Here is a 27,683-nt window from a genome sequence, read left to right as displayed (position 1 = left end):
GACCTACCCGTGTTGCTGAGAATGAGGGGTGTTGTAGTTGGGGTGTGGAGGCTGGAGAGGAGGAGGGGTGGGTGTGGTGGGGAGAGGGGGCAGGGGACTGGGTCCAGAAGAGGTGTGGAGGGCTGGGGACCTCACATAGGGAGGTCTACTGCAGAGGGAAACAAGAGTTTGAGGGAAAGTGCTAAACAAACGGCATTAATTCAACCCAAGGAACACTGCAGTGAGGTGTGGTCAGTGCCTACCCTGTGAAAATTAATAAACTATTATTTTTTATATATACATTATCAATAATCATTTTGTGATCATGTTTTTTTCTCCATAATAAAATCTATTTCCCGAACTAGTTCTTACTACCGTTACTATGCGTGTTTCTACCATATACTGCCAGCTAACGGACCCCAAAAGGCAGGCAGAGAGCTTCGCTGTCTTTCATGTGGCAATATGTCCCAGTCACTATTGCACTCAAATACTACAGGCGAATGCGTATTGGAGTGAACAAAGTAATGGGACAGGCAGGAGGAAAGGCGCCGGGCTCGCTCCTGCCTGTGGACGTCATACGTCATCAGCCGCCGTTGGGTTATTACGTTCATTTTACTACTTAGTTGAAGTAAGCTGATCAGAATGGCTAACATATTACATCGGAAACAGTTTTTAAAGTTGATGTTCTAGCTTAACCTGGGGGTGATAAGGAATGGAAGAACAACACCTGAGCTTAGGAACCGACATCAAAGGAAGGGACAGAAAATAACCCGATCATTTCAATCTGATTGTTATCAACGGAAAGACTGGCTCTGTGGCTGCGCTGCTCGCAGCCAACTCTACTACTTCCCATCTGCTGTTCTCCACCAGCGACAGCGTGCGGACAAGAGACAGCTACTGCCTATAGCACTCAACAAGCATGTGAAATCGGTGTCTCTCATCCAAAGCCAGATAGCTCTTAAGACATTTGGCAGCTCACGGATAGATCTGGCATTGAATGAACAACGGCGATTGAACATCAGCATGCACAAGGCCAAGGTAAAAGAGAACCGTGAGATTTTGAAAACCCTAGCTAATTCATGCTACACATTCTACCTATTGTAGGGATTTTCAATTACACTGACGTGCACTTCCGTGTTCTGCAGAACAAAGTGATGGATATGAGTTTCTGCAGCGACAAGACTTGATAGTTTCTATGAGTGATTCGAGCAGAAACGCAATGAACTGGGCCTGGCAGAAAGTGAAACTCGTAGTAAACGGGGTGAATTTACTACAACATACTGGACAATAACAATGTTCAGATGAGAGCCAGATTTGAGCACTTTGGTGAACTTAATTTCCTTGGCTTAGTGACCTGGAATAAAATTTAAACAATGTCACAAAAGTTTGACACGAGCAAACGAGAACCTGTTCAAATATGCCAAGTATTCGTTAGACTTTTTAAAATGTTATTTTACCTTTATTTAACTAGGCAAGTCAGTTAAAAACAAATTCTTATTTTCAATGATGGCCTAGGAACAGTGGGTTAACTGCCTGTTCAGGGTCAGAACAACAGATTTGTACCTTGTCAGCTCAGGGGTTTGAACTCACAACCTTCTGGTTAATAGTCCAAAGCTCTAACCACTAGGCTACCCTGCCGCCACTTAAGGATGATCTTGTTGGATTGTACAGTTCACAAATGGTACGAGACAAATCCCAGAGGTGACAAAGTTAATGCAGCTGGTCCTCACTATACCAGCCACAACAGCATCTGGTCAAAAAGGACGACTTTCATCCCTTGCCATCATCTCCATCGCATCGAGACCGAGATACTTATTATTATTTATTTTTTGTCACTTTTTATTGGTATTTCCTTTCACAGTTACAGTAAACAATGTTTGAAATACATTACATTAAACTTGTTGTTTTATACATTCAATATACCATAGGAACATGCTTCTTGAATGAGGTAGAAATGTATACGCCCATATGAAAATATAAAATACTTAAGTAATACTTTCAAAACAAAGCATACATTAGAAACAAAAAAAGTGCACAAAAAAAATAAAACATGGCTAGTCTTCAAAACGAAAAGAAGAATTATAATAATAACACAGGCTAATATTAAACACTCACAAAGGTAGATCAATTAAATACAAAGCTTAGGTAGGCAGTTTACTGTAGAGTAGTGGGAAATTGCAGTGTCTCTACATAGGTAAAGAAAGGTTGCCACATTCGGTAGAATTGGCAGAAAAACCCCCGTAGGGGTATATTTTATCTTCTCCAATGTACTAAAGTGTAAGACATCTTTAATCCACACATGAGAGGGAGGAGAGGGCAACTTCCACAGAAGTAAAATCAACCTACTTGCCAACAAACTCACAAAGGCTACAAAGTCAGATGTGTATTTTGGTAGTGTTATAGTATTTTTTAATATATTTTTTATTTAGTTCACCTTTATTTAACCAGGTAGACCAGTTGAGAACAAGTTCTCATTTACAACTGCGACCTGGCCAAGATAAAGCAAATCAGTACGACAAAAACAACAACACAGAGTTACACATGGGATAAACAAACGTACAGTCAATAACACAATAGAAAAATCTACATACAGTGTGTGCAAATGTAGTAAGATTAGAGAGATGAGGCAACAAATAGGCCATAGTGGCGAAATAATAACAATTTAGCATTAACACTGGAGTGATAGATGTGCAGATGATGATGTGCAAGTAGGGATACTGGAGTGCAAAAGAGCAAAAATAAATAACAATATGGGGATGAGGTAGTTGGGTGGGCTATTTACAGATGGGCTGTGTACAGGTACAGTGATCGGTAAGCTGCTCTGACAGATGATGCTTAAAGTTAGTGAGGGAGATATAAGACTCCAGCTTCAGTGATTTTTGCAAATCGTTCCAGTCATTGATGGTCAAAAATGTTTGACATGTGGTTTGAATTTGGCGCCCTCTATTTTCACTGGTAGTTGTCATATCGATCCCGGTATCGGGATTGCAGCCATAACAGGTGAAAGCTTGGTCACAAATGGGTCTTCCAAATGGACAATGACCCCAAACATACTTCCAATGTTGTGGCAAAATGGCTTAAGGACAACAAAGTCAAGGCATTGGAGTGGCCATCACAAAGCCCGGACCTCAATCCTACAGAAAATGTGTGGGCAGAACTGAAAAAGCGTGTGCGAGCAAGGAGGCCTTACAAACCTGACTCAGTTACACCAGCTCTGTCAGGAGGAATGGCCCAAAATTCACCCAGCTTATTGTGGGAAGCTTGTGGAAGGCTACCTGAAATGTTTGACCCAAGTTAAACAATTTAAAGGCAATGCTACCAATTACTAATTGAGTGTATGTAAACTTCCGACTTCAACTTCTGACTTCAACTTCCGACTTCCCAGTAAACATTTCCTTGGCCCAGGCTACTGTTGATTGCGAAGATGGAGGCCTTTTTAATTGAAGTAAAACAAAAGTTAGAGTATGCATATGGTGAAAAGCCTACAAGGCAGGGCTCCAGACTGCGAGCATTTAGTCACATTTGGCAACCCTTTGACTTGGCTGTGCAGGACAAACATGTATTGGTTGCATCGGTGCGGGCTGCACATTCATTCACCTAATTAAAAACGTGATATTTTTTAGAAGACTAAAACCATGATTTGGCCAAACAGTAAAGTATGTTATCTTCATGAATCCTGTAATAAATGTGTTTGCTTGCCCCTGTGCCTGTTAGGCTGGGGCCTGCTGCTGTGTCGAGCGAGCTACTCTTTCTTTCCTGGTGGAAAAAATGCTCAGGGAGAAAGAAAAGTGTTCTGATTGTATAACATGTTTAAATCCAATTGCTGGGAAAACACAGCTCTCCTGTTGTCAAGGATGAGGATAGGATGTTCTCATCTTTCTGTAGGTATACTTTTTATTGCTCAACTCTCAATTATGAGCTCAATAGCAACTACAAAGATATTTGATATGGCTTTGAGATACGAAACGCAAAATGCGCATTGGCCATTGTGATTGCATATGGATCGAAGGGGGGAGGGGGGGCAGAGTGGACAGTAAACAGCATACCTCGATGACCTGAATAATGGCCAAGTCTACCTTGTTCCCTGCTTGTCTGAATCGCTTGGAAGTAACAAACACAATTCCTCCAACACCTATCGGAAACTGCTAAGCTACACTACATAACCAAAAGTATGTGAACTGGACACCTGCTCGTCGAGCATCTCATTTCAAAATCATGGGTATTAACATGGAGTTGATCCCCCCTTTGCTGCTATAACAGCCTCCACTATCTTGGGAATGCTTTCCACCAGATGATGGAACATTGCTGAGGGGACGTGCTTGCATTCAGCCACAAGAACATTAGTGAGGTCGGGCACTGATGTTGGGCGGTTAGGCCTGGCTCGCAGTCAGCGTTCCAATTCATCCCAAAGGTGTTCGACGGGGTTAAGGTCAGGGCTCTGTGCAGACCAGTCAAGTTCTTCCACACCGATCTCGACAAACCATTTCTGAATGGACATCACTTTGTGCACAGGGGCACTGTCATGCTGAAAGAGGAAAGGGCCTTTCCCAAACTGTTGCCACAAAGTTGGAAGCACAGACTCATCCAGAATGTCATTGTCTGCTGTAGCGTTAAGATTTCCCTTTACTGGAACTAAGGGGCCTAGCCCGAATCACGAAAAACAGCCCCAGACCATTATTACTCATCCACCAAACTTTACAGTTGGAACTATGCATTTGGACTGGTAGCGTTCTCCTGGCATCTGCCAATTCCAGATTTGTTCGTCGGACTTCCAGATGGTGAAGTGTGATTCATCACTCCAGAGAACGCGTTTCCACTGCTTCAGACTATTCTCAATTGAATCTTGTCTTGACTAATATGTCAAATTAGTTTAAAATTAGAATGGCACATTACCAAATGGGCTGGAACAGGGGCAGGGAAAAAAGACATCTGTATGAATAGCCAATAGAGGCCGCATTCCCGCCGGTTCGTTTCTTCAATCAAGCCTGGTAGGCTACTCTCCGGTTATTTCACTCCAAGCATCAACCACTGTTTGAGGAGCATGCCTGACTCTCGCTCTGCGATAGGTGATATTCCGTCCAAACTCTGTATGCCATGGGCTCTCTAACCCTGTTCCTGCAGCTACCCAGTGCTTAATTTTGGAAACCAAGTAACATGTTTTTACAAGGAAACATATTAAACTGTTGACAGCCCCTCTCTGCGCGCTCGAGAAAGGAATGAAGGAGAAAGAGGAGAAGATGAAGACACACAGTGGTGAGATTTTGTAACTAAAGGTAATGAGTCAGCCTATTAATTATGAAAATATAAAAAAATGCCCTTTTACCAGGCTATTCAAAATAAAATAAAAATGCACTATGAGTGTAGGCTAACCATAAGCCACCCTGCACAATCAATGGACCAATAGCATTGCCTAGGCCTATATATTCTCGCCTGGACTTATTAGTAGAAAGATTGGAGCATAGCATAAGGTAAACACTCCACCCAGTATGCAGAACAATACAGTACACACTCAAATACAATTACTAGAATTTGCTTAATTTTGGAGCATAGGCCAGACCAATTGTGTACTAAAGACATAAGAACTTTTCTTAAAATTGATCACCACAGTGAGGTGAGTTTTAAAAGTAAGATAGGCCTACTGTTTTGATGAGAAGTGTTTGATGTGATTTTAGATTTCATTTGTAATTCCACAGAGTGGTCAGAAGAACAATAAATCCCTGAATACCAGACCATCAGAACCTGATGGAGGAACAATAGAGGCCTGAGTACCAGACCATCAGAACCTGATGGAGGAACAATAGAGCCCTGAATACCAGACCAGAACCTGATGGAGGAACAATAGAGCCCTGAGTACCAGACCATCAGAACCTGATGGAGGAACAATAGAGCCCTGAGTACCAGACCATCAGAACCTGATGGAGGAACAACAGAGCCCTGAGTGGAAGGCCATTAGGACCTGATGGAGGGACAATAGTGTCCTGAGTAGCAGGTCATTAGGACCTGATGGAGGGACAATAGAGCCCTGAGTAGCAGGCCATTAGGACCTGATGGAGGGACAATAGAGCCATGAGTAAGCAGGCTATTAGGACCTTATGGAGGGACAATAGAGCCCTGAGTAGCAGGCCATTAGGACCTGATGGACGGACAATAGAGCCCTGAGTAGCAGGCTATTAGGACCTTATGGAGGGACAATAGAGCCCTGAGTAGCAGGCCATTAGGACCTGATGGAGGGACAATAGAGCCCTGAGTAGCAGGCCATTAGGACCTGATGGTCGTTAGCGAATTGGGTACTACTAACACATGTCCAGAGTGCCTCAACAGCCCTAGCCCAGCTACAACAATGATTTAAATGAAAGAACATATCCGATGTAAACATATTGATTGGTCATGTGATAATGAACTAGAATATACTGGTCAAACGTTTTAACTGTCCCCCCCAAATATATTTATAATAAATATATATATTTATAATAAATATATATATTTATAATATAACTTATTGGCATGTACAGACCACCTTCCACGAAAAGTGTTTTAAAAAAAAATCAGTTTAATAACATGCTTATGGGATGTGATTTTGGGATAGAGGTCATCTTAATGGGAGATTTTAACATTAATTATGAAAATCCTCAAACGGATCACTAATACCTTTGACCTTACACAGCTATGCCTTTTTCTTCTAAAACACAGATTAATCTGGTGTTCAGTAATAAACCAGCGAGAGTGACAATCATTCAATATTGTTACTGGGTTGTCTGACCATAATCTGACACTCATAGCCAGAAAGCGTTCTAAGAACAGGTTTAACTTCTCTACTGAACAGGTTTAACCTCTCTACTGAACAGGTTTAACCTCTCTACTGAACAGGTTTAACCTCTCTACTGAACAGGTTTAACTTCTCTACTGAACAGGTTTAACTTTTCTACTGAACAGGTGTAACCTCTCTACTGAACAGGTTTAACTTCTCTACTGAACAGGTTTAACTTCTCTACTGAACAGGTTTAACCTCTCTACTGAACAGGTTTAACCTCTCTACTGAACAGGTTTAACTTCTCTACTGAACAGGTTTAACCTCTCTACTGAACAGGTTTAACTTCTCTACTGAACAGGTTTAACTTCTCTACTGAACAGGTTTAACTTCTCTACTGAACAGGTTTAACTTCTCTACTGAACAGGTTTAACTTCTCTACTGAACAGGTTTAACTTCTCTACTGAACAGGTTTAACTTCTCTACTGAACAGGTTTAACTTCTCTACTGAACAGGTTTAACTTCTCTACTGAACAGGTTTAACCTCTCTACTGAACAGGTTTAACTTCTCTACTGAACAGGTTTAACTTCTCTACTGAACAGGTTTAACTTCTCTACTGAACAGGTTTAACCTCTCTACTGTTAGGAAACCGGATCAGCTCAGGATACCTAAGGCTGAATTCAATTATTTGAATACGCAATTAAGGAAATTAACTGGAATGGTCTTCTGTCCTATACAAATGTGGAAGCTGACAGTCAGATGTTTCTATCCACAATCCAGACTACAATAAATGCCTTCCTAAAGAAAACCAAATCCAAACCTGGCGAAAAGAGCATTCTTCCTTGGCTAAATAGAGAAATCTGGAAACTGATGAAAGAACGAGACCATGAACTAAAAATAGCGCGGAAGTCCAAATTAGAGCACGACAGACATAGGTTTTTACCATGTTGAGAAATAATGTGATGAAAGAAATCAGACAGGCCAAGGCCAACTTTTTTATCAACATAATTGGTGAAGCTAAGGGAAATTCAGACCATAGTAACACTGCAGAAAGACTACAAATCAATGTGAATGGCAGTTTAACACAGGATGCAGGCAAAATAGCAACAGCGTTCAACTCCTACTTTGTTGACTCTGTCAAGGTACTGACACAGAACCCCTCCACTGGTTTCTTGGTCAGTGACAGTGTATGACACTCAACATGTCTTCACCATAAGGGAGATTTCTGAGTCAGAGGTGAACACGGTGATTAGCTCACTAAAGAACTCTAAAGCCAAAGATGTGTTTGGGCTGGACTCTACCTTTAACAACTACAAAGAGTCACTCACTGGCCCCATTACTAAGGTCACCAATACATCTATTGGTCAGAGGGTGTTTCCAAGGGTCTGGAAGTCGGCCATAATAACACCCATCTTTAAATCAGGTGACCCTGCTGACGTGAATAACTACAGGCCCATTGGTATAATACCTGTTGTGTCGAAGGTTACTGAAAAGTGTGTAGGAGAGTAAACGATGGTCCACCTCAGCAACAGCCCCTTCACAACCCACGCAGTTTGGCTTCAGAGCAAACCACTCCACAGAAACGGACAAAGGGGATGTTGTTGGGGCAGTGTTCATAGACCTAAGGAAAGACTTTGATACTGTTGACCATGAGGGTCTCCTCACTAAAACTGTCCAAGTTCAAGTTTTCCCCGGATGCCGTGAGATGGATGAAATCATACCTCGGAGGCAGAACTCAGTATGTCAGAGTGAGCACTGACGCTACTGAGGCAGCTATCTATGTATCAGAGGACAAGCTCCAGGTGGTATCCAATTTTAAGTACCTTGGCATCATATTTTATTCCAACCTCTCTTTAAAAAGCAGGTTAAAAAGGCAACTCAAATAACCAAATTCAACCTAGCTAATTTCCGATACATATGAAATTGTTTGACTATAAAGGCAGCAAAGCTGTAATTCAATGCTGTGATACTCCCTCACTTAACATACTGCTTGACTAGTTGGTAGCAAGCTTGCCGTACAAAATTAAAACCAATTCACTCTGTCTACTGTACAAACAGGCTCTCAAAGTGCTTGATAGAAAGCCCAATAAACATCATCACTGTTGCATAAGCTCATTGTCTTGTCCTGCACTGTTGGTTAAGGGCTTGTAAGTAAGCATTTCACGGTAAGGTCTGCACATGTTGTATTCAGCGCATGTGACAAATAACGTTTGATTTGATTTGTCTTCAGGATCCTAAATGGCCTAACTCCGCCCACCTAGTACTTTTGTTAAACAGAAAAGCCAAACCCATGGCAACAGATCCAGGTCTGCCGTGAGAGGTGACTGTACCCTCAAGGAAAAGCACTTTCAGATAATCTGCTTTCTCTGTAAGAGCTTCCCATGTCTGGAACACACTGCCACCAGACACGCGTAACTGCACCACCTATCACACCTTCACACAAAAGACATAAAGACATGGCTAAAGGCCAATCAAACTTGTGAACATAATCCCGCTGTGTATTGCCGCTTTCCATGTTATCTGTTGTACTGTATGTACGTATCTTGTGAGGTGTGTAAACACTGACTGGTGCTTTTATGTATTTTGTTTCGTTGTTTTTTGTGCTATTGTCTGTCTGCCTGCTACGTGTGTTTGTCCTATGTTGTCTGTATAGTTATTGTACTAGTTTTTAATAACCTGCCCAGGGACTGCGGTTTGCACTTTTACTGAAACATTGATGAATGTGCTCTGTACCTGTATAATTAACCTCAATAAAGTGTAAGTACAGTATTGGACAGTAGGCTTTTTGATATACTTTTACATGAAATGTACATGACTACTATGAGTGGGTATTCTTAAATAACAATTCGGCCCTATTTTAACAGTAAAATTTCTAAACAATATTGTAAGTGTCTATCAAAAATGCATGATAATCTCTCGATTAGGTTGCACATTATACATGTGTAATCACATCACAAGATGACGAAACGACACATTTCTTCAATTCCATCTCAGTAGTCTATAACACTTTTAATAAAGCACTTGTATAAGTATTTAGAAGATGATAGGCCCTGAAAATAAATTGGTGCGACCAAATCATGGGCTGGTGCCACTAACTGAATAGGAGAATGTTAGTCTAGAGCCCTGCCACAAGGGGAATGTCCCCCATATGGAGAAAGATGAGAAGAATGTTGGCACGGCCAAATGCAGGCTACGGTGCAACTCGCTATTCCGGCAGGATGCACTTTTTCCCCCCTTTGTTGCTTTTCTCGTATTTTATAATCATTTGTTTTTTATCATTGTTATTATTGTAGGCCTATTAATTCATCCAAATGAGTTCTTTAAATATGGAACATGTTTTGTTTAATTCTCTTTATCCAACATGCTATTGTGCCTACCCATAACCACAGCCACACTCTAGATGGACCTGGTTATTACCAAGGTCTTTCTATTGACATATCCTCCATTGTTGACGTTGCTTTATCTGATCACCATTATCTGGTCCATTATGCTATTCTGAGAGAGCAACTTGGCATATATAACAAGGCAATTAGAAATGCCAGACGGGCACATTTTTCTAACTTGATCACTAATAATCAGAATAATTAGAGAGTGCTCTTCTCCACCATCGGTGGCCTGACAAATCCTGCTCCCGCAAACCTATGTGAACTTTCCTCCACATCTAAATGTGATGGATGAGTTTGCGGCATATTTCAGAGATAAGATAACCAACATTAGGCTGAGTATTAGTCAGCCTAACACGTAAAGGCAATCTGGATGTATTTTCTCTGGTTGACACAGACGTGCTCAGGAAAGTGATATCACAAGCCTTCTACCTGCCTTCTCGATCCTATCCCCACCACCTTCTTCAAAACAGTTTTTAATTGCATATCTGAAGAAGTGAAGGCTATTGTTAATCACTGCCTGTTCACAGGCTCTTTCCCCACTGCACTAAAAACTGTTATGGCGAAACCCCTTCTGAAAAGTAATCTATATTCTTCAGCTCCTAGCGATTTTCTGCCAATCTCCAACCTTCCATTCTTAAGCAAAATTCTGGAGAAATTGGTTTTCAAACAGCTAAATGTTTTTTTAAGTGCCAACTGTATTTTAAAAAATTCCATTCTGGTTTTCATGCCCACCACAGCACAGAGACAGCCTTAGTTGAAGTGGTAAATGATCTTAGAGGGAACACAGATGCCAAACAGCTTTCTGTTCATGTACTCTTGGGTTTAAGTGTTGCATTCGACACTGTTGACCATGATGTCGTTCTGGACATACTGAAGAGGTGGGTTGGCCTCTCCGGGCCAGTTCTAAATTGGTTTCGGACCTATTTAACCGGTCAAGAGTTGTCGTCACCCTTGGTGAACATAACTCAGAGAAAATAGATATCACAAGTGGCGTTCCACAAGGTTTCAAATTTGGGTCCGGTACCGTTCAGTTTATACAGTATATGTTACCCCTTGGCAGCGTTAGAGGGAAAGTACAACATTGATTTTCACTGCTACGCAGATGATACACAACTTTACATTTCTGTGTCACCAGAGGATTTTAGCTCCAGAGATAAATTATTAGATTGTATAAGTCATTTAAATAGTTGGATGGCTCACAACTTCCTCCAGCTAAATCAAAACAAGACCAAGGTACTTTTTGGAGCCAAAGCACAGTGAGAGAATCTGGCCGCACATTTGAATTCACATAAAGATAAAATACCATGTAAAAAAAACCTAGGTGTCATTTTAGATTCTGAACTTAATTTTGAATCACACAGTAGGAATGTGACCAAAATAGCTTTTTACTACTTGAGGAACATTGCCACGGTGCGGCCGTTTCTCAGGCTGATACAGAGAGACTCATACATGCTTTTATTAGAAGCAGGCTTGACTACTGTAATGCTCTCCTGTCTGGTCTACCCAAAAAAGCCATTGGTCAACTGCAAAATACACAGAATTCTTCAGCATAAGTACTGACCAAGACCAGACGGAGAGCACATATTACACTGGTTTAAAGTCTGCATTGGCTGTCTGTGAGTTTTAGAATACATTTTAAGATTCTTCTATTGGGTTTTTAAATCAAGCCACGATTTTGAACCCCAATACATGTCAGACATGCTTTTAAGTTATGTACCCAGTAGGTCCCTCAGGTCCTCTGGCACTGGCCTTTTAACTATCCCAAAGCCTAGAACCAAGAGGCATGGAGAGACAGCCTTTAGTTACTATGCTCCCAGCCTCTGGAATAGCCTGCCAGAGAACCTGAGGGAGGCCGAAACTCATTTCAATTAATGATATTCTGTACATAAATAGGGAAACGCATTCACAAGGCCACTTCAGCAGAAGCATTGGTGATTGGCCTCAGCCTGTCTGCATTGCTACAGAAGGCGAAGCCCCAAGCTGCTCAGTATGACCACTTCTGTTCCTCCTACCATTTTAAAGACTGGTCCATGTTTACAAATACTCCCAAGACAGGGTTCAGCCAGAGTTTACTGCCCACACACAATCCCACCCCTTCCTCCTCACATATCTGCCCTGCTCTGGGAAGCACTCACACATTACACAGTCAAGCACACCAGCTAAATAACACCCATCTACCCATTCCCCATTCCATTTAGCATAAATACTGTTAGTTCATAAATAAGTAGGGCCGGGACGATACCAGTATTGCGATACTCGTGAGTATCGTAGCAAGGAAACAAAACACAAAGCGGATTTAACTTAGGAAAACAGCCCTAATGTTGGAAACAAACATTATGTTGTCCTCCAGAGGCACATATATTTTCAAATCTATAGCTGTAGTGAATACTCAGGGAGAAAAAGGTGTAGATTCACGCGCAGAGCGCGGCAGGTGTTTATTTCGCAGAAGGCAGGAATCGGTCACACACAGGTAGGCAAATAGGCAGGTGAATCAAAACTAGGACTGAATGCTATAACTGGTTCTCACAAACGAGCTAAGAAAAGGCTTAGTAGAGTAAAAATGAACAATACCTCACAAAGGCACAAACAGAATGAACTGGACTAAATAAAGAGCTGATAAGACGAGGTGAGTAACTAACACAGGTGAAATCTATGAACAAAAATGAAAGAAAGGGCTACGTTCAAGAACACAATGAAACAGAACACAAGGCTGACCAAGAAAATAAATACAGAACCTCACAATAGCACACAACATTTTATACAGCACGTTTTTAAAGGACCAAAGAGCGAGGTCTGCTTCGTGTTTTCATTTTTGCCAATGGAAAAAATATTGCGGTACTGGTATTGTCCCGGCCCTATAAATATGTAATGCTTGATATGTGTCAAGGTTCTTCACAACGCTGCTTGTTGAGTTTCCTAAGTAGCTCGGTGTTGTGTTGTACATGTGAAGGGCATGTTTTGAGCACTTGAAATCTTGTTAAGTGTTTTCCAAGGCAACACAGTGCATCGTTGTTCATTGTTTTTTCTGCTGCTACTCAGAGTCTCTAACACAATATTCCACTGGACATCATTTCACCAGAGAGGTTGTGCTTCAAATGCCTTCCAGATAGATAGAAGCCCTGCATCAGAGATCATCAACTAGATTCAGCCGCCGGCCGATTCCTTCTTAAGGGGATGGACGGGGGGGGGGGGCGGAACATAATTACAAATCGTTTGTTGACTGCAAAATGACCGCAAGAAGCCCAAACAGATACAATATTTGACTAAAATATAATCATTTCAAATCTTGCTTACATTTGTATACGATCACGTCTGTCTATTATGTGTGGGATTACCTGGGAACAGATTTCCTCAATTAAAATCACTTGTAGCTGTCTATCTATCTATCTATCTATCTATCTATCTATCTATCTATCTATCTATCTATCTATCTATCTATCTATCTATCTATCTATCTATCTATCTATCTATCTATCTATCTATCTATCTATCTATCTATATATCTATATATATATCTATCTATATCTATATATCTATATATATATATTTTTTTTTATATAACTCTGTCCTATATGAATCTCTTACTGTACTCTAGTATTAAACAATAAGAGATTTAATTGAAGGAGTTCCATGGCACAAAATGCTGCTCTATATCGCTCCACAGTTTGAGCATAGAGAACTACGCACTGAAGAGCGTAAAGCCCCAAAGTCTCTGTAGTGACATAAGTGAGTGATACCCTGTGCTCACACATTTTAGACTATTTCAGGGGGTAGTAAAAATAGTCTCTTCTCCAAATAGAGTATTATTACTGGAACATTGCAGTAATGTGATCAGCCTTCTGCCCAATTCCTCTCCTCTTCTCTCTCTGTCTATCAATGTCACTCTCATACACAGATCACACTCGCACACACACACAAATCACACATCATCAGAGAGACCACTGGTGAAAAAAATGAACATGTCATCTCACCTGCTCTGTACAGAGTTGACTGCGGCCTGCATAACGGAAGCGGCTGCCTCCTGGGCCTTGCGGTTGACGTTGCCCAGTGAAGGAGGGCCCATCCCTGGGCCTGCCGGCTGGGGCATACTGGGGGAGCTGGGGGCCATGTTGGGGTAGGGTCGGCTTCCCGCGCCAAGACTGCGGCCCATGGGCATGGGCTGCCCGGGACCCTGGCCGTGCATGGGGCTGCTGGCATTCATACCCAGGCTGTTGGTCATGCCAGGGCCGGGACCGCTGTAGTTGGCACTGGGGGTCCCACCGTAGTTGGGTGGACGTGGGTAGTTACCTGAGGACAGAGGAGAAATAGAACATCTGGGAGTTAGCAGAGGCCAGTTTAACAATAACAGTACGTTTATCCCTCAGCATAAATAAAGTGACAGTTATCTATCTTATGCTAGTTCCATGTAGTCATTTTCTCTCATTCACTCTGCATCCATTGCAGAGGAGAACCTAAAGGCTTGGCACACAAGGATACTCTTCTATACATGCTTTATGAGTCAACTGTAAGTTGTTTTAGATAAAAGCGCATGCTAAATGACCATAGTATTACAGTATGCAGCTACGGCGTCACAGCACAAGGATTATATACATTTACATTACATTTAAGTCATTTAGCAGACGCTCTTATCCAGAGCGACTCACAAATTGGTGCATTCACCTTATGACATCCAGTGGAACAGCCACTTTACAATAGTGCATCTAAATCTTTTAGGGGGGTGAGAAGGATTACTTATCCTATCCTAGGTATTCCTTAAAGAGGTGGGGATTTTCTATTGTGATAGAAAATCAACATCATATGTGAAATAGAAGCAGATGTCAGATGAAACAGCTTAACTGACACATACATCATTACACTTTTGTCTCAATAGCCTCTGTAGAGTGTATCTATGCAATTGTGAATACAGTTGTTTGTTTTACTGAAGCCATTGATATATTGGCTGCAGATTTGACATTACATTTACATTTAAGTCATTTAGCAGACGCTCTTATCCAGAGCGACTTACAATTTGACATCTATGGGAGGGGAGGGATGCTGAATCACCATGTGAACAATTGCAAAGCTTGAGTTTGAGAAACACTTGAGAGTCACTGTAATCTGCAGTAAAGGCTTTCTTCCTGCCCCAGCAGCCATAATGGCACCAGCCTTCCTAACGCACATTTAAACCCCTGCATTTAGGCTTAACACACTCCAGAACCAGCTGGAAAAGGAGTCACAAGCATTCAAGAAAACACACACACACACATGCATGCATGTGCGCACACACCACACACACACAGAAAATGTGGAGTCTCTTTTGCGAAGGGGGCTATTTATTTTGATTTGATTAAGAGTGCTTTAGTCGGACTCAAAGCCTAATCCTCTGAGAATATGTCTGGAAAAGGGGATCAAGTCCCTTTAAACCTGAATGAGGAAAGTTCAATGACAATACTCCGCGCATGGAACAGACTCCAAAAATGGAAATAGCTCTTGGTGTCCTCGAGCTGCTTCAGAGGAAAGACATTCCTTATGACGTAAGCCTGCGAGTCCAACAGAAAAAAAAGCTCCCCCGGAGACGGGATTTATATCGAATCAAAACAAGTCTTTCCCATGAAACTTTGCTGCTCCAGTTGAATTTGCCCAGAAAGTGTGATGAAATGTAGTGTAGCAGGAAATGTAGAGTGCCAGATATGTATCTGGGGAGTCTGGCTGATTTGGAACACAGTTGACACCTGTCAAGGGTTTTGGGGCCTCATTGCCAACTTTCCAAAAAAGGAACCGTTAAAAGAAAAAGGTGGTTGGAGGACAAGCACAGGAGGATGTATTAAAACATGGATAGGGTGTGTGTGGATGTGTGTGTGCATGTGTGTATATGCAGTGAGGCACAGTACCATTCCACTCTCTTTTCAGCAGTGACATTGTTGAGAACCCTGGGAATCATCTGTCTTGTGGTATCCTCCATCTCCTCCTCATTGTACTGTACGTGCTGTATCTGAAACGCCTGAGTCAGCGGCCCACACCGCCCATCTGCCTAACCCCAACACTGGTTGGGCTCTGGCTCTGCTCCATTGCTTTTCAGTGCTCTTTTTGTGTGTGTGTTGTTGTGTGAGGCCCATCACTGAGGCCCATTTGGATATTCCAACTGGGTTTTTCCATCTTCAGCATCCAGGCTGCCAATCAGAAAAGAGCAAGAGACAGAGCCTGTGAAGTTTCCATAAAGGCTAGGCTTTCCTAATCTGCTGTGGTTTCCACCTTAAACGCTACCGTGAGAGTCGTATGGGCGAGGAAGGTTCACATAGAAGTGGACATGTGTCCTGCACAGAGTTCAACAATCATATTGTTTTGACATTTTGACATTTAAGAGACTATCTTCAGTTTAAGAGCTGTGTTTAGGGTGACCAGAGATACACTTCAAGCAGCTATTTGAGAGAACAATCTTGTTCGTATTCTAATTTTTGGGGATTTTTTAAGGCGGATGAGAAGGATTTACTGTCCTGTGAGGTGTTCTTCTTCAGCGTGATAATAGTTCATTTCCAAGATGGCTGGTAATGCAGCTGGTGCCATGCCAGGGTGCTACTTCAGGGGGGAGTAGTGGTGCCGCTCCCTGCTCTGCTCTGTTCTCTACAGCCACTGAGGGGCCCATCTCTTACCCAGAATACCACTACATGATCCAGGGCTGCTCTGCGGGGCCTCTCGTCCTCATTCAGACTTTTACACAGCACTCACACACCTAAGCATCAGCTTTATCTGCTCCTTTTGCTGTTTAGGCACATTTACAAGCAAAACAGAGAGAAAAAGCGGCAGAGAGATATCATTTCTCTTCCATACCTTACTATTCTCCTGACCCAGCCCTCCCTGCCGTCTCAGGCTGCGGTTGCCTTTGGGAGGTGTGGTATTTATAACCGACAGAGGCAGAGAGAGGACTGCGGTGTGATACCAATTACATGGAAATTCCAGGCATGGTCATGCATTCTGAGGCGCTGTTGCCGAGCTGTATTTAATCTCCACACTCCTGCGGGAAAAGGAGGACTGTGACCGAACAGATTACAGACACTGCTTCCTCAGCAGACTGGATGCAGCGTTGCTAACAACCGGCTCACCCATCCCTGGCTTTAGCAGGAATCTGTGGACTCCATCACTGAGGAACGTAACACAGATTACACAGCAGTAGTCTACAGCTGCAGGACATAGAGAATGGCCAGAGTTGCTTAGCTAACGTTAAAAACAAACTGTATAGTATGTTGCTGAACACAAACAAATGGGGGGCATGACAGTGTTCTTTTGGAGAGAAGAATTATTGGTAAAAGTGATTTTTTTCCCCTTTTCGATTCCTCAGAAATTCTCTCAAATTCTCCCTCCCTCTCACCTGCCTGCCTTTCTTGCTCTCTTCGCCCTCCCTCCCTCTCTTCTGGCCCGAGGCCCCAGGTAGATCCTCTCAGAGCCACCTCAGCATCTCTCTCAGCAGGGCGTCTATGGTGCAGCAGGTACGGAGCACCTCAGGGCTCCATACTTGGTCCAACCCATTTCCCAAATCCTTCACTGCCCCTGCGGCTCTCTGGGATTGAGCTCTCCTTTTACCAAATAAGGTAGAAGGGCTCAGCAAAGCATCCAGGCTCACAAACTGCTGTCGAAAGCATGACTATTACCAGTGGGGTACTTAACCTTGGAGCGGTGGGGGTGAGAGTGGGATGTTAGCTGTGGGAGAGGCACAGCAGGCTTTTCCTCTTTTCACTGACTCTGTCTTACAACACTCCACATAGCTCAGGTCTGTATCTACTGTAGTGTACATGGCTTATAGAGCACGTCTGCAGAGCAGCTGCGGGAACAACTGGAGGCACTTTAACAGAGCCTGGTATCAACAAACTGTACAAGATCATGCTGAAGAACTTGGGCCTCTTGTGTTTGAAAGGGGGTTCAAAGGGCGGTCAACATATTTTGTAGTTAAACATTGTAAGTGTTCAACCCAGATGCTGTACCTCATTGCGTTAGATGCTGTACCTCATTGCGTTAGTAGAGAGGAGGTAGGTGGATTTCCTTGTGCTGACCTGAAGGTTGTATTATCCTTTCCCTTGATAAAAGACAAATGCTGTCGCATTTAAGTTACACAATGAAACAAGAGACAGTTTTCATGTTCTTAGCCAGAGTACAAGCTCAGCGTGTCAGAGTGTGTCAGCGATGAGAGAGAGATAGAGAGAGAGAGAGAGAGAGAGAGAGAGAGAGAGAGAGAGAGAGAGAGAGAGAGAGAGAGAGAGAGAGAGAGAGAGAGAGAGAGAGAGAGAGAGAAAGAGACAGGGAGAGCTAGAGTGTAGAAAGAGAGTGTGTATTGGTGATACACACACACTGATGTGTGTTCAGTTGTTCACTGCCTGAGGCTTGGATCTTCTAGCAGTGCCAAGACTGGCCAAGAAAAACAGAGTGCAGGGATCAGGAACTTGGAGTGCGTTTCCATGTTGGTTTAATGGGCTAGTAATTTTGTGGCACGGGAAAGACGGGAAGCAGATGGAGACATCATTAAGGACAATGAGCAGCAGCTGCCTGGCCTGTTCACCTCAGCTCAAGCCCCAGCCAACACAGGCCAGCCTGAACACACCAGCCTGAACAGACCAGCCCGGACACACCATCCTGAACACACCAGTCTGAACAAACCCTTTCATAACCAGGGCCCAGAGCCCACCCCGCACCCCCACCACCAGGGCACTGCAACCGCCTGGGGGATCCATGGACCCACTCCAACACACATGTTCCTCAGTGGGGGGTCCTGTGTGCTTGTGTGTTGAGAGAGAGAAAAAATTAAAAGAGAGAGAGAGAGAGAGAGAGAGAGAGAGAGAGAGAGAGAGAGAGAGAGAGAGAGAGAGAGAGAGAGAGAGTATGTGTATGTGTGTACTCTGTCTTTAGAGTGTATGGGGGTGGAGGGGTTGGCTTGTCACTGGCGAGAACATCCCTACTGTCAGCTGTGCAGCGCTTCGCGCTCATCCGACTCCAGACTTTTTTATATTTCAGTTTTGTTCTGCCTCAGCCACTGGCTGTCATCCCAGCTAAGTCACATTAGCACATAAGAGTGGGAGGAGAGAGGCCAAATACCACATGCATTAGAGCTATTAATCAACATGGAACTAATGTCAGGGTCTCAGCGATATTAGAAAAACACACACATGGACGGTGCCTTCATCACAGTGACACAGAGCACACATTACTAATACCCCAAAATGTCCTTTGGTGCACATCCAGGGGAACTAAACACAAAATCAGATGCAAAGATATGGGAGTGACTGCTGCTTTCTACAGCCGCATAGAGAACACTCAACTCGAAAAGACACTTTAATTGCAAAGAAGTATTCAAAGAATTTTTCCCACCAAGTGCTGAAATGGACTGGTGTGTTTTGGAAGACTTTTTGACCAGTGAAACAAGAGCCAGCATATATGACAGGTTACTGGTTTAAAATTGACTTCATTCACACTATAACTTATAATACACAGTGTTTGGTCAAATTGAGTGACCACAGACCATAGCTGTGTTTGAATACCCATACTAACATAATGTATACTACATACTTAATGAGTACAGTACCAGTCAAAAGTTTGGACACACCTACTCATTTAAGGGTTTTTCTTAATTTTTACTATTTTATACATTGTAGAATAACAGTGAAGACATCAAAACTATGAAATAATATATATGGAATCATGTAGTTACCAAAAAGTGTTATTTATAAATATATTTTAGATTCTTCAAAGTAGCCACCCTTTGCCTTGATTAAAGCTTTGCACAATCTTGGCATTCTCTCAACCAGTTTCATGCGGAATGCTTTTCCAACAGTCTTGAAGGAGTTCCCACATATATTGAGCACTTGTTGGCTGCTTTTCACTCTGCGGTCCAACTCATCCCAAACCATCTCAATTGGGTTGAGGTCGGGGGATTGTGGAGGCCAAGTCATCTGATGCAGCACTCCATCACTCTCCTTCTTGGTTAAATAGCCCTTACACTGCCTGGAGGTGTGTTGGGTCATTGTCCTGTTGAAAAACAAATGATAGTCCCTCTAAGCGCAAACCAGATGGGACAGCATATCGCTGCAGAATGCTGTGGTAGCCATGTTGGTTAAGTGTGCCTTGAATTCTAAATAAATCACTGACAGTGTCACCAGCAAAACACCCCCACACCATCAAACCTCCTTCTCCAGGCTTCACGGTAGGAACCACACATGCAAAGATCATCTGTTCACCTACTCTGCATCTCACAAAGACACGGCGGTTGGAAACAAAAATCTCAAATTTGGATTTTCACTGTTCTAATGTCCATTGCATGTGTTTCTTGGCCCAAGCAAGTCTCTTCTTCTTATTGGTGTCCTTTACTAGTTGTTTTTTTTGCAGAAATTCAACCATGAAGGCCTGATTCAGGTTCTCCTCTGAACAGTTGTGTCTGTTACTTGAACTCTGTGAAGCAATTTATTTGGGCTGCAATCTGAGGTGCAGTTAACTCTAATGCACTTATCCTCTGCAGCAGAGGTAACTCCAGGTCTTCCTGTCCTGTGGCGGTCCTCGTGAGAGCCAGTTTTGTCATAGAGCTTGATGGTTTCTGCAACTGCACTTGAAGAAACTTTTAAAGTTCTTGAAATTTTCTGTATTGACAGACCTTCATGTCTTAAAGTAATGATGGACTGTTGTTTCTCTTTGCTTATTTGAGCTGTTCATGCATGCCATGCTATCTTCCCACCCCCATCTTGTCACAACACAAATGATTGGCTCAAAGCCATTAAGAAGGAAATAAATTCCACAAATTAACTTTAACAAGGCACACCTGTTAATTGAAATGCATTCCAAGTGACTACCTTATGAAGCAGGTTGAGAGAATGCCAAGAGTGTGCAAAGCTGTTATCAAGGCAAAGGGTGGCCAACACTTTTTTGGTTACTAAATGATTCCATGTGTTATTTTATTGATATCTTCACTATTATTCTACAATGCAGAAAATAGTCAAAATAAATAAAAACCCTGGAATGAGTAGGTGTGTCCAAACTTTTGACTGGTACTGTATGTATCTCACTGATCATCCCTAAAGCCAACACCTCATTTGGACCCCTTTCCTTCCAGTTCTCTGCTGCCTGTGACTGGAACGAATTGCAAAAATCGCTGAAGTTGGAGACTTTTATCTTCCTCACCAACTTCAAACATCTTCTATCTGAGCAGCTAACTGATCGCTGCAGCTGTACATAGTCTGTTGGTAAACAGCCCACCTATTTACCTACCTCATCCCCATACTGTTTATATTTATTTACTTTTCTGCTCTTTTGCACACCAGTATCTCTACCTGTACATGACCATCTGATCATTTATCACTCTAGTGTTAATCTGCAAAATTGTAATTATTCGCCAACCTCCTCATGCCTTTTGCACACAATGTATATAGACTCTCTTTTTTTTCCTACTGTGTTATTGACTTGTTAATTGTTTACTCCATGTGTAACTCTGTGTTGTCTGTTCACACTGCTGTGCTTTATCTTGGCCAGGTCGCAGTTGTAAATGAGAACTTGTTCTCAACTAGCCTACCTGGTTAAATAAAGGTGAAATAAAAAAATAAAAAAAATAAAATGTACTACATACTATTAGTTAATTTTAGTATACTTTAAAAGAACTGTATCCTTTCAGTTGAGCGTACTAGCGCCAGGCCTGTCCACTGGAAGTTGATGCTGTTGCTATGCAACCCCTTGCTAGCTTATTATCATAACAAATTACTAGCTAGACATATTATAACTTTGGCTGTGTTCGTGACCTCACAACTGCAGTCAAGCACCCAAGCTAATTGGCTAACGTTGGTTAGCTTGATAGCTAGTACCAGACACAAATGAGAGAACACCTCACTCTGAACATTTTACTCGCACTAGCAGAGCTGGTTAGGCTGTTTTCATGTTATCCAGAGTGTCGGTGACTGTAACTATGCTGCTGGCAACAACTTAATTATGCTTTTTTGCCAACGTTGACTGACACCGGCCATATTCAACAGGTGTTGTGAGTGTTCGTAAATTCATCAGTTATTCTGTGCTCTGGCACACTCAAATGAGAGTAGCCAGAACAAATGTACAAACACACCCGAATTCACAATGTCCATTGAGAACGCACAACGACTATACCACTTAGCTAAGCTAAGAATTACGTGTATAATCAAGTCAATAAATGTTGGCTAGTTAGTTAGATCGCATATAGTTAATATACTGGCAAGTTCGATGTATTAGTAGCCAACTCGTTAGGTAGCTAGCTAACATACCGGCGCATACTGCTGTAATGATATGCAATGCGCTTCCAAAGGACAGCGTAGCTTACAAATTGTCAGCCAACATAACGTGTAACGTAACTTATTTGAAAAGTCATTACTTTAATACATTGCTCAACATTTTCTTAACATTTTGCCATAATTAGTTAAAGCAATGAATTTGTATCTGCTCTCGTCGGACTTCGGCAGCACATTTTCCGCCATTTTCTTTCAATCTGAAAATGTTGTGAAGCAACGCACATTTTTGGAAGAATTGTATTATGGGGCCTGAAAGCACGGAAATAGTGTCCATTGCTTGTATACTTCGTATTTTGGCGAATGTAGTACAACATCTGGGAACATTTGGCATACTAACTACAGTATATCCATACTATGAGCAATAAGCACACTATATACTCAATTTATGTCACAAATAGTACGGTTAGTGGGGTTAGTATGAGTATTCCAACACAGCTTATGACTCCTTTTTCAAACCATTCTGTAATTTTATTTGACCACGGGGGAAAAGACTATGGTACGAATACTGCAATGTGGGTCTGATTTGAAATGCACTCTCAGACTAGAAGTATCCTCTCTACTGTTTCCCACAAGTCTACCACAGGTCAAAGGATGACAACATCAAACTGACCTCCTCAGTAGCTTTAATGACGTATGTGGGCAATTAAAACACTAACCCATTTCTGTGGGCAATTTAAGAATACTGACCCCAGTAATGGCATTGAACAACATCACTGAGCTCAGAAAACACGTTTTATCAGCCGGGCTTGCCACGTCAATCTGTCTTTAATCCAATAATGATATAGGCATGGGTAGCGTCTAGAGTTCAAGTGCTTCATGAATATTCTGACGAATGGCTTAATCCCATAGTGAGGGGGGAGTTGACGGTCCACAACTTTTTCTCTCAAATACAAGAGAATAAAATGTCTTCAGTGGCTGCCAAGTAGTTCTGGTTGAATATGGAAATACCAATACCAATCCTCGGTAAGTGGATCCATTAAGAGGGATTCTTACTCATGAGCCATGACCTGTTCATACTCTTACTGTATACCGGAGTTACTAACTGTTCTGGTATATACACTACATGACCAAAAGTATGTGGACACCTGCTCGTCAAACATCTCATTCCAAAATCATAGCAATTAATATGGAGTTGGCCCATCCCTGCTATAACAGCCTTCATTCACTCTTCTGGGAAGACTTTCCACTAGATATTGTAACTTTGCAGTGGGGACTTGCTTCCATTCAGCCACAAGAGCATTAGTGAAGTTGGGCAATTAAGGCCTGGCTCGCAGTCAGCGTTCCAATTCATCCCAAAGGTGTTCGACGAGTTGAGGTCAGTGCTCTGTGCAAACCATTTCTGTATGGGCCTCGCTTTGTTCACGGGGACATTGTCATGCTGAAACAGGAAAAGGCCTTTCCCAAACTGTTGCCACAAAAGTCGCGTTAAGATTTCCCTTCACTAGAACTAAGGAGCCTCGCCCGAACCATGAAAAACTGCCCCAGACTATTATACCTCCTCCAACAAACTTTACAGTTTGCACCATGCATTTGGGCAGGTAGCGCTCTTCTGGCATCTGCCAAACACAGATTTGGCCGTAGGGTTGCCAAATGGTGAAGCATGATTCAGTCCAATGGCGGTGAGCTTTACACCACTTCAGCCATCACTTGGCATTGCGCATGGTGATCTTAGGCTTGTGTGTGGCTGCTCGGCCATGGAAACCCACTCATGAAGCTCCCGACGAACAGTTCTTGTGCTGATGTTGCTTCCAGAGGCAGTTTGGAACTCGTTAGTGCGTGTTGTAACCGAGGACAGACGGTTTTACACGCTTCACGCTACAGCACTTAGCGGTCCCATTCTGTGAGCTTGTGTGGCCTACCACTTTACAGCTGAGCCGTTGTTGCTCCTAGACGTTTCCACTTCACAATTACAGCATATAGTTGACCCGGGCAGCTCTAGCAGGGCAGACATTTGATTAAATTACTTGTTGGAAAGGTGGCATCCTATGACGGTGCCATGTTAAAAGTCACTGAGCTCTTCAGTAAGGCCATTTTTATTTGTTTTATTTTTTTATTTCACCTTTATTTAACCAGGTAGGCTAGTTGAGAACAGGTTCTCATTTGCAACTGCGACCTGGCCAAGATAAAGCATAGCAGTGTGAACAGACAACACAGAGTTACACATGGAGTAAACAATTAACAAGTCAATAACACAGTAGAGAAAAAAGGGGAGTCTATATACAATGTGTGCAAAAGGCATGAGGAGGTAGGCGAATAATTACAATATTGCAGATTAACACTGGAGTGATAAATGATCAGATGATCATGTACAGGTAGAGATATTGGTGTGCAAAAGAGCAGAAAAGTAAATAAATAAAAACTGTGGGGATGAGGTAGGTGAAAATGGGTGGGCTATTTACCAATAGATTATGTACAGCTGCAGCCATCGGTTAGCTGCTCAGATAGCTGATTTTTGAAGTTGGTGAGGGAGATAAAAGTCTCCAACTGCAGCGATTTTTGCAATTCGTTCCAGTCACAGGCAGCAGAGTACTGGAACGAAAGGCGGCCGAATGAGGTGTTGGCTTTAGGGATGATCAATGAGATACACCTGCTGGAGCGCGTGCTACGGATGGGTGTTGCCATCGTGACCAGTGAGCTGAGATAAGGTGGAGCTTTGCCTAGCATGGCCTTGTAGATGACCTGGAGCCAGTGGGTCTGGCGACGAATATGTAGCGAGAGCCAGCCGACTAGAGCATACAAGTCGCAGTGGTGGGTAGTATAAGGTGCTTTAGTGACAAAACGGATGGCACTGTGATAAACTGCATCCAGTTTGCTAAGAAGAGTGTTGGAAGCAATTTTGTAGATGACATCGCCGAAGTCGAGGATCGGTAGGATAGTCAGTTTCACTAGGGTAAGCTTGGCAGCGTGAGTGAAGGAGGCTTTGTTGCGGAATAGAAAGCCGACTCTTGATTTCATTTTCGATTGGAGATGTTTGATATGGGTCTGGAAGGAGAGTTTGCAGTCTAGCCAGACACCTAGGTACTTATAGGTGTCCACATATTCAAGGTCGGAACCATCCAGTGTGGTGATGCAAGCGGGTGCAGGCAGCGATCGGTTGAAAAGCATGCATTTGGTTTTACTAGCGTTTAAGAGCAGTTGGAGGCCACGGAAGGAGTGTTGTATGGCATTGAAGCTCGATTGGAGGTTAGATAGCACAGTGTCCAATGACGGGCCGAAAGTGTATAGAATGGTGTCGTCTGCGTAGAGGTGGATCAGGGAATCGCCCGCAGCAAGAGCAACATCATTGATATACACAGAGAAAAGAGTCGGCCCGAGAATTGAACCCTGTGGCACCCCCATAGAGACTGCCAGAGGACCGGACAACATGCCCTCCGATTTGACACACTGAACTCTGTCTGCAAAGTAATTTGTGAACCAGGCAAGGCAGTCATCCGAAAAACCGAGGCTACTGAGTCTGCCGATAAGAATATGGTGATTGACAGAGTCGAAAGCCTTGGCAAGGTCGATGAAGACGGTTGCACAGTACTGTCTTTTATCGATGGCGGTTATGATGTCGTTTAGTACCTTGAGTGTGGCTGAGGTGCACCCGTGACCGGCTCGGAAACCAGATTGCATAGCGGAGAAGGTACGGTGGGATTCGAGATGGTCAGTGACCTGTTTGTTGACTTGGCTTTCAAGACCTTAGATAGGCAGGGCAGAATGGATATAGGTCTGTAACAGTTTGGGTCCAGGGTGTCTCCCCCCTTGAAGAGGGGGATGACTGCGGCAGCTTTCCAATCCTTGGGGATCTCAGACGATATGAAAGAGAGGTTGAACAGGCTGGTAATAGGGGTTGCGACAATGGCGGCGGATAGTTTCAGAAATAGAGGGTCCAGATTGTCAAGCCCAGCAGATTTATACGGGTCCAGGTTTTGCAGCTCTTTCAGAACATCTGCTATCTGGATTTGGGTAAAGGAGAACCTGGAGAGGCTTGGGCGAGGAGCTGCGGGGGGGCCGGAGCTGTTGGCCGAGGTAGGAGTAGCCAGGCGGAAGGCATGGCCAGCCGTTGAGAAATGCTTGTTGAAGTTTTCGATAATCATGGATTTGTCGGTGGTGACCGTGTTCCCTAGCCTCAGTGCAGTGGGCAGCGGGGAGGTGGTGCTCTTGTTCTCCATGGACTTCACAGTGTCCCAGAACTTTTTGGAGTTGGAGCTACAGGATGCAAACTTCTGCCTGAAGAAGCTGGCCTTAGCTTTCCTGACTTTCCTGACTGACTGCAAATTCTACTGCCAGTGTTTGTCTATGGAGGTTGCATGGCTGTGTGCTCGATTTTATACACCTGTCACGAACAGGTGTGACTGAAATAGCCGAATCCACTGCATACATAGTGTAAAGGTAGATAAGTATAATGAAACAACAGCTCTAGTGCTCCTACCTTGGGGTCCATACTGGTTTGCCTGGGATCCCTGGGGTCCGTAGGGGCCACTGGAGCCACCCTGGAGGTAGGGCCTGGGCCCCATCCCTGGGTACATTTGTCCTCCAGGACCAGGACCAGGAGAGGGGTGAGGGGACATGGAAGGCCCCGACTGAGGTGGTGGTGTTGCAAACTGGGAGCCACACTGGTTTCTCTGCATGTTGGACATAAAGCCTGGAACCCACAGAGAGACAGCACTGACTACGGACTGTGCTTAAGAGTATTGCAGCCTATGTAGACACACATAAAGACACACAAACAAACAAACCTCCTTTCTGTAAAGAGTTAAAGATCCACTCTTTATGCAGGGTGAAACAGGTGACACATCTGTTCTCTCCTAACCTCCCTCTAAAAGGGACCCTAGAAGGGTGATCCTGACAATACTATAATCCTCTATAATGTCTTTAGGTCTTGTTACTCGAAGATAGTCATCAGATTGTTCGTATGGCAAGCTGGCAGTGCATTGTGTGTAAGGCCGTATATACTGATACACTGTACATCGATAGGACTGGGTGACATGGAGGCCAGGGGAACAACCGATACACACACACACGCACAAAATCGACTGGGCTTTCTGATTTTGTGTGTGTGTGCGTGTGTGTGTGTGTGTGTGTGTCATTATAATAATCACAATAATATTGGTCCTGTTTCACACATGTACACGTGTGTATTATACTAAAAGCATGTGTGAAATGGGAAGGTGTTTTTTGTATACTCCAACTCAGAGAATGGAGTCAACGACCCTGGAGCAATTAGGTTAAGTGCCTTGTTCAAGGGCACATCAAAAGATGTTTCACCTTGTCGGCTGAAAAAAAAGGTGTGTGTGTGTGTGTGCGTGTGTAGAAATTGCACTTGG

General features: G+C 43.2%; 1 protein-coding gene across 3 annotated transcripts in view; it reads right to left on the bottom strand.

Annotated features, from left to right (window-relative positions):
* The window catches only part of LOC118368440 (AT-rich interactive domain-containing protein 1B-like), a 236,493-nt gene that overhangs the window by 30,529 nt on the left and 178,281 nt on the right, over positions 1-27,683 (bottom strand). For 2 of the 3 annotated variants that reach the window (XM_035752541.2, XM_035752543.2), the window contains exons 7-9: positions 26,789-27,001; positions 14,086-14,401; positions 8-148 (exon numbers count right to left, since the gene is read on the bottom strand). In XM_035752541.2, coding sequence (XP_035608434.2) covers positions 8-148; positions 14,086-14,401; positions 26,789-27,001 — 670 coding nt within the window. The remainder of the gene's footprint in view (positions 1-7; positions 149-14,085; positions 14,402-26,788; positions 27,002-27,683) is intronic. The other variant, XM_035752544.2, reaches the window with a different exon arrangement.

This window comes from Oncorhynchus keta, chromosome 35, assembly GCF_023373465.1.
Source record: "Oncorhynchus keta strain PuntledgeMale-10-30-2019 chromosome 35, Oket_V2, whole genome shotgun sequence".
Lineage (NCBI taxonomy): Eukaryota > Metazoa > Chordata > Actinopteri > Salmoniformes > Salmonidae > Oncorhynchus > Oncorhynchus keta.
The sequence above is the reverse complement of the archived record's forward strand: the minus strand, read 5'-3'. Positions and strand labels throughout refer to the sequence as shown.